The sequence below is a fragment of the Bombus bifarius genome, unplaced genomic scaffold (assembly GCF_011952205.1).
Source record: "Bombus bifarius isolate JDL3187 unplaced genomic scaffold, Bbif_JDL3187 scf7180000008022, whole genome shotgun sequence".
NCBI lineage: Eukaryota > Metazoa > Arthropoda > Insecta > Hymenoptera > Apidae > Bombus > Bombus bifarius.
In genome coordinates, this window is record NW_022884395.1 from 216,016 (window position 1) to 231,177 (window position 15,162).

At 31.5% G+C, this 15,162-nt stretch overlaps 3 protein-coding genes across 5 annotated transcripts; 1 reads left to right on the forward strand and 2 right to left on the reverse strand.

Moving 5' to 3' along the window:
• Positions 1 to 20: 20 nt before the first annotated feature.
• LOC117207122 (cytochrome c1, heme protein, mitochondrial) lies at positions 21 to 2,749 on the reverse strand. Of its 2 annotated transcripts, XM_033447020.1 has the most exons (9): positions 2,646 to 2,749; positions 2,384 to 2,500; positions 1,769 to 1,819; positions 1,378 to 1,526; positions 1,181 to 1,313; positions 888 to 1,052; positions 636 to 749; positions 436 to 570; positions 21 to 350 (listed from the first exon to the last, which is right to left on the reverse strand). In XM_033447020.1, the coding sequence occupies exons 2-9, from the start codon at positions 2,453 to 2,455 to the stop codon at positions 237 to 239; spliced, it is 933 nt and encodes a 310-aa protein (XP_033302911.1). In that variant the 5' UTR covers positions 2,456 to 2,500; positions 2,646 to 2,749; the 3' UTR covers positions 21 to 236. The 2 variants fall into 2 exon arrangements, with proteins under 2 accessions (XP_033302911.1, XP_033302912.1); XM_033447021.1 differs by lacking the exon at positions 2,646 to 2,749 and having other exon boundaries at positions 2,384 to 2,637.
• Positions 2,750 to 3,006: 257 nt separating this feature from the next.
• LOC117207112 (protein LSM14 homolog A) lies at positions 3,007 to 9,000 on the forward strand. Of its 2 annotated transcripts, none has more exons than XM_033447003.1 (7): positions 3,007 to 3,254; positions 4,279 to 4,433; positions 4,571 to 4,862; positions 5,882 to 6,089; positions 6,207 to 6,488; positions 6,761 to 6,940; positions 7,038 to 9,000. In XM_033447003.1, exons 1-7 carry the CDS (start codon positions 3,134 to 3,136, stop codon positions 7,339 to 7,341), a joined length of 1,542 nt encoding a protein of 513 aa, XP_033302894.1. In that variant the 5' UTR covers positions 3,007 to 3,133; the 3' UTR covers positions 7,342 to 9,000. The 2 variants fall into 2 exon arrangements, with proteins under 2 accessions (XP_033302894.1, XP_033302895.1); XM_033447004.1 differs by having other exon boundaries at positions 3,008 to 3,254; positions 4,571 to 4,757.
• Positions 9,001 to 9,080: 80 nt separating this feature from the next.
• On the reverse strand, positions 9,081 to 11,800 carry LOC117207114 (15-hydroxyprostaglandin dehydrogenase [NAD(+)]-like). Its single transcript, XM_033447006.1, has 7 exons — positions 11,666 to 11,800; positions 11,063 to 11,208; positions 10,855 to 10,981; positions 10,493 to 10,599; positions 10,240 to 10,413; positions 9,792 to 9,946; positions 9,081 to 9,706 (listed from the first exon to the last, which is right to left on the reverse strand). Exons 1-7 carry the CDS (start codon positions 11,667 to 11,669, stop codon positions 9,472 to 9,474), a joined length of 948 nt encoding a protein of 315 aa, XP_033302897.1. The 5' UTR covers positions 11,670 to 11,800; the 3' UTR covers positions 9,081 to 9,471.
• Positions 11,801 to 15,162: the final 3,362 nt, after the last annotated feature.

Sequence of the window (15,162 nt, forward strand, 5' to 3'; positions counted from 1 at the left end):
GCAATGAATATATAATTAAATAAGTTTAACAATTTATTTCAATCTGACGATGACATTGATTGTAGTTATATGTACAAGGCAATTGACGTATTAAATAAACGTTTACAGTTCCGTGCAATTATGTTTTTGCAACGTTCAAACAAGGTATAAAACTACATTCCAATATTCGAACCTAACATCGTCGGATTATTTTCGTCGAGCTAATATAGCTTTATAGGTGAAATTTTATTACTTTATTACTGTCGTTTATATCTCGGAGTGAAAAGTATTTTAGTATTTTTCACAGTTGACCATTTTAGTTTCTTCCAATATACGACCAGTGGTAATGCTATTGCACCCAAACCAATGACCTGCAAACAAGTAATAATTATGTAATTTTTAGATTAATAATAATTGAATATATTTCAACAAATATATATTAATATAAATTATTACCTTAATAGTCATTTTCTTTCTTTCATCAAATTCAGAATTTGATGTCCACATAAGAAATTCAACAACATCTTTTGCTACTTGAGAAGCACTTGCAGGAGTGCCATCTGTATATTCTACCACTTCATCATAGATAATCTAAAATATTATACAATTAATTTAGGAATCAATTTTATGTAAGTATCTTAATTACGCTGACTTACTTGTGGCATACCAACAGCTCCATTAACAAAGTAAGGATTGAAATATTGACCCTCTCTCATAGTAAGGCCAGCTGGTGCATCACAGTACCCAGTTAACAATGAAAATATATAATTCTAGAATATAAAGTATGATTCATGTTTAAGAATACTCTACTTCTAGAATATTAATAATTTGTTTCAAATAAAATTGATAAAACGTATATAATATTCAATTTAGAAATTATGTAAGAAAATTTAATTTAATCAATTTACCTCTCCATTATGTGATGCATTAACAATGTATGTTAGGTCTGGTGGATAGGCACCATTATTTGCTGCTCTAGCAGCTTCTTCATTTGGATATGGAGATGGTATTGTATCAGATAATTTACCAGGACGCATGAAATAAGCTCCTGTATCATCAGGACCATCTTGAACCTATATTAGCAAATATATTCCTCAACGTATATTTTATTAATATTGTGCAATTAGCTTATTAATTTTTATTCCATGCTATTTATATCTTTATACGTTTAACACTACTTTAACTGCCTAAAAGTATTTACCTGATATTCTTCTGCAATAGCTTTTACTTCTTCTTCTGTATGTGTAACACCCACAAGATGGCGAAAAGCCATAAATTGTAGACTATGACAGGCTGAACATACATTTTTATATACTTCCCAACCTCGTCGGAGACTAAATAACAACAAATATATATATTTAAAACTTACTGGTTACCTTTTATAATACTTTTAATTACCTCTTATGATCTAGTGAAGAAAACATTCCATAGAAACCCCATTTGTACGTTGGTGCATGTGCCACCTGATCAAAAGCTTTTACAGATTGATCCAAAGCATAAATTAATGCACTAATACCTCCAGCTGTTACTCCTAAACATGCTAACAGCTGTAATTATTTTAATTATATAAGTATATTTTAAAATGGATCTTTATATTCCATATATGTATATATATAGGTAAGATATATATATTATGATATTTAAATTATTTAAAACTTACTACAAAAATGTATATATATATATATATATGTATATGTATTCATATATTTAGTGACTTTATACTTTATTGGTTGTACATTAGGAATAAGGATAGGGATGCATCTTCAATTGATTAGACAAATACACATACCACTTTTCTACCTTTAGACCATTGGTTTGCAGTAGAGAAATTATGTACCTGCTAAATTAAAATTCAAATATCAAATAGAGTTTTCAACCTGCAATACAATATTTTTTATTTTGAACTTAATCAAATTTGTAACATATTTTGGAGTAGTAGATATTGACAACTATTTATACTAATTTTGCTATTATCTGTTTTAATTTGTTATAAAAGATATATAGTTATTTAAATAATGTAATATTTCGAGTACTTTAAGTTATAAATTTGATTTTCTGAAGCTACCCACATAATTTAAGATATGTTTGGTCACAGCAACATCACAATTTTCTATGCTGATAACTATTACATAACATCGAATAAAATGTCTTCAAAATCTTGTTGAATTTATTATCCTGTTATAAAACATGCTTAATTAGAATTGGAAAGGTAACAGACGATACAAAATTAAAGTATTTTCTAAGAAAAATGTCATAGCAGCCGACAAGCTGTATAGTTCGTCAAGAGATCCGTATTAGTTTCAATACTTCAATATTATAAGAATGATAGGCAAATAAAGAATTATATTTTTCGAATAGACATATTAATATATCTAAAAACAGTTGACATTTTTAAATTACATACCTGGTTAAATAATGTTCCATAATTCGATTTCAAAAGACCGAATTTACAAACCCGACCCAATGAAGCCGCCATGTTGGCCAAAGGTACAATGTGCAAGATTCTTAGTCAATTAAATATCTGCACAATAAATAGATTATATGCTAGTGGAACAATAATTGCTCACATCGATTAAATTTTCCTATTGTCACACATAATTCTTGCATGCATTCACAAACTTTGTTCAGAAGGAAAAGGCATACATTCAAAAGCCGTAGGTACTTACACAACTTCTAATATCTAAGGCGACTTTAATCAAGGATACCAATATAGTAAGCTCAACTTTTAAATGGTTCCATCAGATATCTTTTTCTTTCGTGTACGATGTTTTTTTCTACAAACATAATAAGCATAAGCAATGCGTTTTCTTAGGTTTCGAAGATAACAATATTTAATGGCTATAGCCACAAGTTATTTAAAATTCGTTTCAAATCGTTTATGGGTACAATATCGTACGAATAAAATATTTATTTACTTTTTTCGGTGATATCTCGTTGCTTTCTATTTCTAATATTTTATTTATTTTTCAACTTGATTACATTTGAAATTTGTAAACTATTTGTAAATATATAGGGGGTGTGGCGCATGCGCAATTTCTGTTGGTAGACTTGGCAGTTCGCTGTCGACCATTGGTGTCAGCTGGTGGTTTCGTCAGATGGTATCGTGAATCCTGTAATATCACATCGATCACCGTGCAGAGGAAGGAGATTCAAGATGAGCGGAGGAATGCCAGAATTAGGCTCAAAGATTAGTTTAATATCGAAAGCAGATATTCGTTATGAGGGGCGACTTTTTACTGTTGATCCTCAAGAATGCACGATTGCTCTAGCTAATGGTGAGTCTGAAATCAAGATGGATACCGAAATCAGTTTTGCCGCTGTTTCATTTCCCGGCTATCTTGTTTTAATAAGCGTCATTCTTCATATTCGACTATCTTTTCGTTTTACCTTCCTGTGTCCCGTTTACGTATCTTCTACAAAAATTTCATGATTGTGTATTTGTTGTATTCGAAAACGTTTATGGAACAGTCGGTATTTGATTCATCCGGTAAAACTTTGATGCAAAACAACCGGGGTCACCCGTCACTTATAACGGGTGTTTTGTACTTTATTTGAATGTATACTTTGAAATTTACTCGATTATTTGACATACTTTTACTTCTAATAAATATATCAAACGTTCACAGAGCACTCTTAAATTCGTAACAATTATACTTAGATACAAAAAAGTAGAAACAAGTCTCTGTCAGATAATATTATTCAAATGAATAGTTGTACATTTTATTTTGTATCTCAGAGCAATAATTAAAATTTTAGAAGATTTTTCATAATAAGCGCATATTTAATTTTGTAATATTTCTTTATTTAATGTTACTATGTTGGATTTTCTTCCTATAGCTTTAAATTGAAATGGAAGAAACAAATAGAATTTAAATCATAGAATATCTATTTGATTAGGATTCAATATTTTCAATGATAATATAACTGCTATTATGTTTATGTGGAGTTTGAAAGCCATTACTTATAATCTACCATTGTATGGGATGTTTATGTTCTATACTTGCCCTGTTTATGTCTTATGTCCTTCCTTTTTTCTGTCATATTACAGAGCTGTTCCAATAAATCGTTAAAATTTAAATTGTATGATATGGGTTTCAATTTATTCATATTATTGAATTTTAATTTTCATCTGTATTATTATATTAGATAGTGTATATCTTCATTTTATATTTAATTTTATAATTATGTAATTATGACAATTACTTTTGAAAATAATAATAAAAATGTAATAAATAAATATCTTATTTCATTTATTTGATTCTTTAAAATATGTAATATTTTATTTTTTTCTCAATATAGTACGTTCTTTTGGCACCGAAGATAGAGAAACTCAACTTCCAGTGGCTCCACAAAATCAAGTATATGAATATATTCTATTCCGTGGTTCAGATATTAAAGATATTAGAGTTGTCAACAATGTCAGTTCTATTCCAAATGATCCAGCCATTGTGCAGGTAATTATAACTTATGTATTTTTCTCTTTTAATATTTTCCAAATGAAATTTTAATAGGCAATACTAAACCTAAATAATAAAGGGTAGGTCAGTATTATCTATAATGCTGATTGCTAAATAATTCCGGTTATTTATAGATGACGGTACAGCCGTCTATGAGCCAGCAATCATACCAGCCACAGCCTAGTTATGCTCATCCAATGATGGGCCCAATGGGTGGACAGTATGGAACACCCTATGGCATGACAATGGGCACCATGGGACCTGTAATGGGAATGCCAACTTCTGCTAGAGATCCTCGTGGACCAATAAATAAACAGCCAAGTGAGTTGAGCTTGGGCTCTGCTGAACCCAATGCCATCTCTATCCCAAACTCACTACCGACGGCCAATGTCGACCCATTACCAAAAGACCAATCTCTGGAAGATGGTAAACTGTTTTTGCTATGAACTATCCCTTGCCAATGGCATGCTTGATGCTTCTCTGGTAATGCTTGCTAACTTCACTTGTAATATTATTGTCTTTTCTTCTTTGTTTTATTGTGTTTCTTCTTTTAATTGCTTATCAATCATTGCTTATGCTGTGTGACATACATTTTTATTATGACTTGATTTGCATTTGAATTTTATATTGTCAATCTTTTTGGGTGATTTTGATTGAATTTGAGTGCATTTTATCTCATATTTATTAATATTTTTATACATATATAAGAATATATGTATAGTTATTTATTACAAATTTTTAATATTATTTTGATATAATGTTTTGTTTAATATTATCTGTTACAATATAATTACGCTTTTATATTAATGTTTGCTTTCTTATGTTAGTAGTTAATTCATACCGTTAATTTTTAAAAATATTTATTTAAGCAATAACAAACAATTTAACGTTATTTACATTATTACTTAATGTGTATAATTTTTTAAGTTAAGACAAATATTTAATATTATATTGCCAATAAATATTTAAGATAATGAAATAATAGTATTCCAGTTTCAATATTTGAATTGATTTGTTGATATATTTGTGGCTTATAAGATATATTTATATGCACATGAATTTTGATAGCTTTTTATATTTTGACAATGCATGACAATTTCTTTATTGCATTTATAATTTATAATTTTGCCCTAAGAATATGCATTTGATTTTCATTTAAATAGCGTTAGAAGCATTATGCACTAGCAAGTAACATGATAGCAAGAACAGTTGAAATTTCAGGTAGAAATCGTTTTATAAGATTAGTTTTTGTGCAATGTATGTTTAATGTAGTACTTTGCAATCATACTTCAATTAGAGCTAGAATTGGAAATTTAATACATATTTTAAATATTCCATATATTATATCACGTTTAAATAAATATTTGACCTCGAAATTCTTATTCGTGGTATTGCTCACATGGTATAGGATATAACATGCATGTTTATCCACCTTACTTTCACAGGTGTATTAGATCTGATTAGTGGAGGTTCACGATCAACAACTCCAACTTCCTCTTTATTGACGCGAAAGAGTCCAACTATGGATCAGGGTATCCAGGTGGGCCATCAACAACAACAGCAGCAGCAACAACAGCAGAGCGGAAATGTTGGCAAGCTTGGCGAAAAGACGAATATGCGAAGCATTCAACCTGCTCGGCGCGATCACGATAGGTAATAAATATTACAATATATCTATATTTGAACGTTAAAGAACTAAACTTTAATTAAATCAATTTAAATTAACTGTTGTTAGTATTCCTAGATACATTTATATATTCTTATCTTCAGCCATAGCGGCAATAAAACGGGAGGCACTGTATCTCAATATAACGAAGGAAAGCGTGATACAATGAAACAAGATGGTCAACTGCAAGGACAAGGTAGTCATAATCAAGGTGGTCGAGGAAATCGTGGTGGATGGATGAATCGTGGAAATATGCGCGGAAGAGGAAGAGGTCGCGGCGGTTTTAGAAATCAGCCTGGTAATGCTGGTGCCAAACCCAAGAATACACTGAAATTCGATAATGATTATGACTTCGAACAAGCCAATACTGAGTTCGAGGAATTGAGGTATGTATTTTAGATAAACACATACATATATATGTAGTATATAGCATGGTACTGCCGGATTCTTTTCAAGTATGTTTGAAACGACGTATGTGGATACCATGCAAAATCAACGATATGCGTCTTTGAAACAATATATTTTTATTATAATATCCTTTGCTTACGCAACGCATCAACATATCCATTATCTGTAGACTATAAATAGATATAAACTTGTCTACTTAAAAGATAATTGAAAATGAATTAAAATTTACTTCTTGTATGATGTATTTTAGATCTCAGTTAGCAAAAACGAAAATTGATGCCGGTGCTGATAACGAAAAGAAGGATGATAGTGGTAACGAAACAGGAGCCGGTGAAGGAGAGCCCGAGGAAGAACCTGAGATAGTTCATTATGACAAGTCCAAATCTTTCTTCGATAATATCAGCTGTGAAGCTGTTGAGAGGAGTAAAGGGTAAGTTGACGAATTTTCAATTTAATAATATATAGTTTAAAGTTTTATAATTAAAATTTATATAAAAAATCGTATGAATAATTTTTTTTTATTTCAGACGATTCCAACGTACGGACTGGAGGACAGAGCGTAAATTGAACTCTGAAACATTTGGTGTAGCGTCAACGAGACGTGGTGGTTTTCGTGGACGCGGTTACTATAATCGTGGAATGGGAGGCATGTATCGAGGTGGTGGTGGTGCAGGTGGTTCTGGCTTCCGAGGTGGTTATAGAGGTTCCAGAGGTGGAAATCGTAAACCCGCTAATCAGCAGCAACAGAATAATCCTGGCAGTCAAAATCGTACGACCAACGAACAATCTACTACTCAGTCGCAGCAGAATAGTCGCGTTGTATCTTTTTGAATGAACAATGCGCTATTATATGTATAAGTATTCACTCTAGATTAAGATTTTTACGATACATGCTCTGCCCTTATGGACTGATTTGAATCGAGTCTAAAATGGATTCAATGACTCAAAGGAACAAAAGAAAAAAGGAAAGAAGTTATTTAAGAGAACTTTACCGTGAATTTTTTGAATTATCATGCAGGAACGTAGGAGACTAATCAATGCTTTGCAGATCCTGCGTTTAGAGTTTCTGGACAAATAATCTTGTTGTTACAAGTAGTTAATTTTCGAAAACTCGATATTCAAAGCCATTATGTCCTACGAATTAAGGAATCGTCGAATGCTTCTGAATGTAATTAAGTACAATACACGCCAGACGGTAGAATATTTGCAAAGGAATGTATACAAAGCAACAAGTTTTAAATTTTCTGTTAATCTTTTTTTTTGAACATTATTAATTTATTCGACAAGCATGCAACTACGATTAAGTGAACAATAAGAATGTAATGGAAACTTTTGTAATACAATGTGAAAAAGTAGCACGAAACGATTTCAAGGAAGATGGCGAAGACGAAGAAGAAGATGACTAATTAATTTTTCGTATTGCATGTGTTGCGATATTTTTGAAACAAAACACATAAAACACTAACTGTTCTTTACAGATTTTTTGTGAGTAAAAAATGAAATAAAGGAAGATTAGAAAAGGAGGAAATGGAGGAATATGCATAAAATTGCAGAGTAGAATAGGACAATATATTATGGTTATTTGGAACAGTCAAAACTTTATTTATTTATAATGACCGTGTATGCGAATTAAGCTGGAATAATTATTTTACTCACATATTTACCAGGGGGTTTTGATTTTCGAACAGGAACGTTAAATTGTTCCTTATATAAAGAAAAAAAGAAAAAAAAGATTGATTTTGTATGATTCATAGAGATACGCGTGCGCATGCGAAGCCGAATCGTACATCGATTGTATTGACTATTAGTTTTTGAAATATTGAACGTAGTATGCTAGTGAAAGAGAAAATGTGAGTGCGAATGCCTTCTTGTAATTCGACTGCGTTTAATAGCTCCGAATTTCGAAGAAATCGTTTGATGTACGAGAACGTTCTCGCGCTGATCGCGGATAGCGTTGCGAGAGTAAGACTCTAGAAACATGATAATGTCCTTAACAATATAAGACGCAAACAAAAAACAAAGGCAGAATAAGTATATTATTTGCGACTGTTATTTTCTTATGGCTCATATGGAGTCCCAAGCGTATACAGATATATACATACATAACATGAGATTTAGTTACATATAAATCGAAAATCTCCATAAGCTACCAGTAAAGTTGCAAAGTAAAGTAAAACTACAAAAAAATTATAAAGCATATATGAATAAAGATAAGTAAAGTAAGAAGGAATATGGGGAAAGAAAAAATATAACTTTTAAGTTTTATGCATTGCGTGTGTAAAGAAATGCACAGTACATGCGGTTTTCCGATGAAGAATTTTTGTTTTGTACAGCGGATATTGTGATTCCCAATGCTGAATAATACTGAAGTAATAAAATAATGTTTGTTGTACTCTTTAAGCCCACTAATTATTTCGAGAGGTTTGTTCGTATAATATTTGTCAATTATCATTGCGTTTTTCGTACTAAATAAACAAATTGCTTGTCAAACAAGGAGAAATGATAACATGAAAAAGCATTTGTAAATTGACATTATTGAACAAAGGTTGAAGAAATAAAAAAAGACTTGATCATATTACAAAACAAATATCATTATTGTCAACAATTGTAATTATTTAAGAAACCTCTTAAATATGGTCACGTTGATTTTATGTACAAAACATTGAGTATATATGTATGACTATCTATATAAATACTTAACATTGTATTAATGACTAACAAATACCAAGCAGTCTGCAGCTTGAACCTCTTTTCCTCAACAATTTTTCAAGTGATCGAAAAAGATGCAGTTTGATAGTTTCCGTCGACCATCGACAAATTTTCCATTCGAAATTCTCCACGTATGTTACTACGAGGGACTTTTTCAGGCAAGACGACAACACATCGTAGTGGTCCCAGTCTGAGAGCTTCTTGAATACCGCGGAAGATCATCATGATCAAAGATGTTTCGCCATCGTGCCGTCAAGCGCAGCTCATCAGGCCTGTTCGTGTATTGTCACAGACTTCTCTAATTGGCCGACCTTTTGTAATTACCTTGGTCTCAGCCAGCGTGAAATTGTTTTTGTAAGTACGTCGCAAACTACGTGGATTTGGAACATAGACCTCATATGGAGACCGACCATTTTCAATCACCCATATAGTACCGGATTCTGCGATTCTCAGTATTGACATTAGACCCTGAGCTACCACATACGGACTAATTGTAAGAAGAAAAACAGATTTAGTAATGAAAATTAGTTCTGTTAATTTTCAAAGTAAAATTTTTATGGAAAAGGACTCACGTTTGTATCGACAGCTGTTCGAGATTTTTTACGAAGTCCGCCTTCATAACACGAGAAAGTAATCTGTTTGGACTGTTCACTGTGAGGGCGGTTTCTGTCAGACCAGGACACAGAGTTATCACACGAACACCGGTCTTTTCGTACTGGTAAGAATCCTAAAGTAGATTTACATTAGTTTTTTTATTTAATCAAATTTGCTGTTTCTGATATCGTGTGTTTTGTAGGCTGATTATAATCTCTGAAGGAAAGCAAACGATATACGAAATAAAAAACAAATTAAGGTATTGAGAATGAATGATATTTAATAATAAATCTCATCATCATCAGTCATTTTTCTTTTTTCTTTTTTTTATATTAACAACTAATAATAACAAATATTTTAACGACAGTACTTTTAAAATTACGAAATGTATATCACTCGATTAGTTCAGTCAAATAAATATCTTACCGCTAAAGATTGTGAAAGACCAATGATAGCATGTTTGGTGGCTGTGTAAATCGGAAGTTGAGCAGTGCTTTTAATATCTATATGTTGACTAATATTTACTAAAGTTCCTCCGTGTCCAAGTTGGTCTCTGCTCAAATATTTGGCAGCCAGTAATGCGGTGCAAACCATTCCTCCCTGACAAGATCGAGAAACAATAGAATACTTTTTGATTAAAACAAACGCAAATAAAAAATTAGAGCCCTTCATTACTTACAATATTAACCGCTATTTCTTTTTCCCATCGTCGTTCGTCCAAGATACCGGCATTATTTACAACAATATCGATGTCGTTCATGAAATTCAAAGCTTCCTCAAAAGCCGCTGTAATTGAAAAACGAATAAAAATTAATATATAATAAAAGGGAAGAAAAACACATGCAGGTAATTCATAACATATATCACAATCAGTTGGTTTCTAAAATCAAAATATTTATGTTCTTTTTAGATCAAGGTCCAGTCAACCAGTTTGCTTCTATCGTATATATTTTATCAGCTACATTTTAGAAACTCGTAAAAACTTAATAACGTGTTATCTAATCAATTATTGCTCTGTATGATACTGTATTTGATGCTCACCAGCCATAAGTTCGTAATTGGAGACATCGACGTGGATAAAGTGCACCTTTTTCTCGCCATAGGACTTTTCTACGCTCGATTCTATTCGCTTTCCGGTTTCAGCATCAATATCTAATATAGTTATTTTCTAAAAACCGATTTAATTTAAATGACAGAATACTTTTAAAATTTGATGTTATCTCTGGAATCGATTTACGAACACACTTACGTTTGTACCGTGTTTCAAAAAATGATTCATAAACGCATTCCCTAAACCTGCAGCGCCGCCGGTGATAAGCACATTTTTTCCAGAAACCAATCCATTTATCGCCTTCTCAGACGAGGAAGATCGTCTGCTTCTAGCGTCTTCATTCTCTGTAAAATTCACGCGTCATTAAAAATATCGTTTTACGTTTACGTAACAACTAAACTTTCACAAATAAGAGTTTTAATATTAGAATGTTCAAATGAAATATTTTAAAAGTACTGAAATATTCGAAGATGAAATTGCCACTTTAATAATGACACTTTATTGCGTGACAATTCGTTACTTCTTCCATTTAATAATAGCTTTTTTCATATAAACAAAAAATATTCACCATATACTGAAAAATCAATTCAAGAATCCTTCGATTTAATTCAACCCAATTATTCAAAATTATTTAATTAACTAATTATCAAGAAAAATTAATTTGAAATTTATTAAGGCGAGAAATTTTAAGCAAAATAATAGCATCTTTTATTCATTTTTCAAACCGAAATCATTCGAGTAAATGGTACTCTTCTTTATATATTTTATTTATTCACTCTAAAAGTACGCTTTAAAACGTACCCATTTTTGTCTAAAGGAAATCGCAAGAGAATCGGACACACGAGATAACGTTTACAAAGAATTAGAAGCCACAAGACGGGGTTAACGTGTCTCGGTATACTAAAGTTCGATCGGTCTTTGCCGATGGTATTTATAAGCCAAGTCTTGGATTGTTATCGTGGAGGATGCCCCGTGGTTAGATGGATAACAGGGGCCGACTGTTTCTCTCCTCTCGCCGCTTCTATCCACGATGGACGATGACGAATAGCGAACAGTCGATAGCTTCTCTAATTAACCCTTCCCATCGAAAGTAATTAATTCAGCCGGGATCTCTTATCGCGCATTTGCTGATCGCTCGGAAAGGAATTTCAACGCAGTGGCGGCGTCTGCTCTCGCGATAAACCCAATTACACTATGCTTCGATGACTGCAGTCTATCGATAAACACGATTTCTTCTGTGTTGTATACGCAGTTTTAATTGTATGCGTCAGGTAAAAGATATGTCAGTGAATGATGTGCTAATAAGAATTTTAGTTAATTACAATCGAAGGTAAAATTTTAATTGAATTCGTTGTATTTTATTATCAATTTGGCAGTTATATTTCTGTATTACGGGTATAAATGTTTTGTAATGATACTTTGGATATCTTTCAAATTATTAATTTTGTTCTTTAATGCTTTTTAGGTTATGATGTTGTAATGTAAATTATTATTGGTAAAAATAAATTAGGTTATGATGTAAATTGATATTGTAATATAAAATTAGTATAATATTATTGTAGTAGTAGTAGATTTTTTTATTTATTAGGATTAGTAAAATTCAATATCTATATAAAAGTCTACGTGTTAAATTGTGGATTCTATTGAAAATATATAAATTATCATAAATTCTTTTCAATTTATCAAATTTTGTTGAAAGGTCTTGGAAAATTTAAAGCCACTAGAGGACTTGTAAAAATGAAATTTATGTATATACTTGGTATTATAAAATTTACATTTATATCCGTATTTAAATTACAATTATACGATACGATCACACTACCTTCTCAAAGGCATTACAATTAAATTATAATAGTATATATACATATATATAAACAAGAGAGTATTTATGTTGCGATAATATTAACCATAATATTAATTATGATTAATTGATTTTGTGATTAATAATATTAATCATACTAATGAATATGATTAATTGTAATATTAATAATAATAATCATAAGAGTTTTAGAGATTAAGTAAAATATGTTGCATATTCTGCACTAGATTCTTTATCATACGGTTACATCATTCTTTCACAGGAATTTCGTGAAAACAGAAAAATTACGAAACAAACTGTTAAATGTGGGAATGTCGTATGATATCGATGCTAGATTGCTTCATGCGTATTGCCGATTCTATAAATGCAATTATGGTGCAGTGATCTTATGATACAAATTCTATGACCCATCCATCTCTCTTATATCATTGGTAATTCCTACAGGTCTCGGCGCCTATCCACTTTCCTCGATTCATCGTTGAACTTTGATGGACTGCGAAGGAAGGGCGATTAGAGGAAATCTCTTGTAAGTGCGTCATGTGATATTTTTTGATGTACTAAACTTGATTTATCAATGATTTTTTTCAATCTTTGACTTTACATTTGTTTGTTATACGAGAAGAAAAAGAAGTGAAAGGGAAAATCCGTAATACTGTCGAACCTTGATGACTCGAACCTCAAGAGGAGTGCGAATTCTTTCAGTCACCGAGATTTTGTTTTATCGAGTTTTTCAAGTAAGAGAGGTTTAGGAAGAAAAATATGATAGTTTGTTACCGTTTGTACGTTGCAAATACGTCTTGGATTATTAGTTTGCTTTAGTTTGCTCATCAAATCTGATGGATTGAAATTTGAAAATATTTTATATATCGCAATACAATATGAATGTAAGTTTTCTAAGGTAAGCGTTCAAATTAGTTTTGCAACGAGTCAGTGTATTCTGACTTGTGGAGGTTTTTTACAGCAGAATGGAAGAAAATGAACGACATTACAGTCCTATAGAGTATAGAGGATCGAGTCATCAAGGTTCGACTGTGTAATTCTTATTAAAATAAGGACAGAGGATAAAGTGACTTTTGAGAAGAATTATATTATTCTAAATTTCACTTTTCGCGATTATCTTCCTTTTTTATTCTTAGTTCGGTTTTTCTTTTCGTCGCAAAAGGCTGAAACTACTGTTTCGCCGGATGTGGTTGAGTCTCAAGCCTTGGAAAACATAGTTGCGCGGTGTCGTGTGGCGCGCAGCTGCGATAAAGTGTCGACGTACGCGCAGCTCGTGCTTCGAGGTCTGTTATCGCGAAAAAAGTGCATTTAATGTGTTCGTCTCGGCGAAGTTGTGATAAATCGCGGCGAAACCACGCGTTTTAAAGGCGCATCGCGAATCTGGTATGATTCGGTTCGCGGTGAACTTTACTCCGAGTAACAGGCTAGAAACAACGCATTCTCTTTTTCTTCTTCTTCCCTTTTCTCTTTCTTTCCTCGTTCTTTTCTGTTTCGTCTCTTTTATTATAGTTTACTTTTCAACGATTCCTTTTCTGTTTTTCAGTCCATTAAATTACATTAATTTTTCAAATAAAATAATTAATTTAAATTAAATTTTCGGTTCTCTCCATCATACTTTGCCTTTTATCTTAATATTTAATTTCTCTTAGTTTCCTTTCTTTTGTTTGATTTAACTTTCCTTGTATTTTCTTTATCTTCCTCTTTCCATCCTCCTTTTTCTTTTTCTTTAATTTTCACATATTTTATTTCTTCCACCAAAATTTGTAAGAAAAAGCAATGATTTCGACTGACGAATTTGATCGCATTGTTACGATATTATTGCATAATCGATTGAAAGTATTAGACAAACGGAGGTTCTAATTTTGAATGAAGATATAGGGTGTGCAGATTTAAAAACGAATTTTTTAAAATATGAATAATTATAAATTTTACAATGCGCCATTTACAATAATAATAACAAGAATCGTTTACTAACATTCAATGAAGATCCTTATATCGATTAAAAATACTTTGAAAGCTGCAGAAATAGATAAATATAAATCATTCGTCTCAAGAATACAAATAAGAACAATTCAGTTCTTTATGCGTATTTTTCGAGCTTATCATTTTAGAATAATGACGAACGACGTCCTGTTCTTTACGTTTCTCCGATTTTACCGTCGAAATTACTTTTAAAAATAATGTTCGTAAATAAATCATCACCATTTTTATCGTTTGGCATTTAACTAATCAGGCAAGTGTTTGAATTCTACACTAAACGATGTAAAATTTTCTTAACATTCTCAAGAAAATTTCACGCGCAATTGGAAAAAGACACCTCGATCTTGGAAGGATTAGAATTATAAAATGACAATTCAGTAATATTCTTTAAATGAAATTTTCACTGTCCATGATACAATTAATCGAAAAAGAATTCGATTCTAAAAGGGACGAGTTCGAAAATGGTAAGAATATTTTTATAAAATTGCTATTATTCATC

Bases quoted from the DNA above. Each gene is read 5' to 3' on its own strand.
- LOC117207112 (XM_033447003.1), top strand. From the start codon at position 3,134: ATGAGCGGAGGAATGCCAGAATTAGGCTCAAAGATTAGTTTAATATCG. The intron at 3,255-4,278 runs GTGAGTCTGAAA...TTCTCAATATAG, and splicing joins CACGATTGCTCTAGCTAATG to TACGTTCTTTTGGCACCGAA. The intron at 6,941-7,037 runs GTAAGTTGACGA...TTTTTATTTCAG, and splicing joins GCTGTTGAGAGGAGTAAAGG to ACGATTCCAACGTACGGACT.
- LOC117207122 (XM_033447020.1), bottom strand. From the start codon at position 2,455: ATGGCGGCTTCATTGGGTCGGGTTTGTAAATTCGGTCTTTTGAAATCG. The intron at 750-887 runs GTAAATTGATTA...TTTATATTCTAG, and splicing joins ATGCATCACATAATGGAGAG to AATTATATATTTTCATTGTT. The intron at 351-435 runs GTAATAATTTAT...ACTTGTTTGCAG, and splicing joins GAAAGAAAATGACTATTAAG to GTCATTGGTTTGGGTGCAAT.
- LOC117207114 (XM_033447006.1), bottom strand. The intron at 9,947-10,239 runs GTAAGATATTTA...AATCTACTTTAG, and splicing joins GTCTTTCACAATCTTTAGCG to GATTCTTACCAGTACGAAAA. The intron at 9,707-9,791 runs GTGAGTCCTTTT...TCTTACAATTAG, and splicing joins GAACAGCTGTCGATACAAAC to TCCGTATGTGGTAGCTCAGG.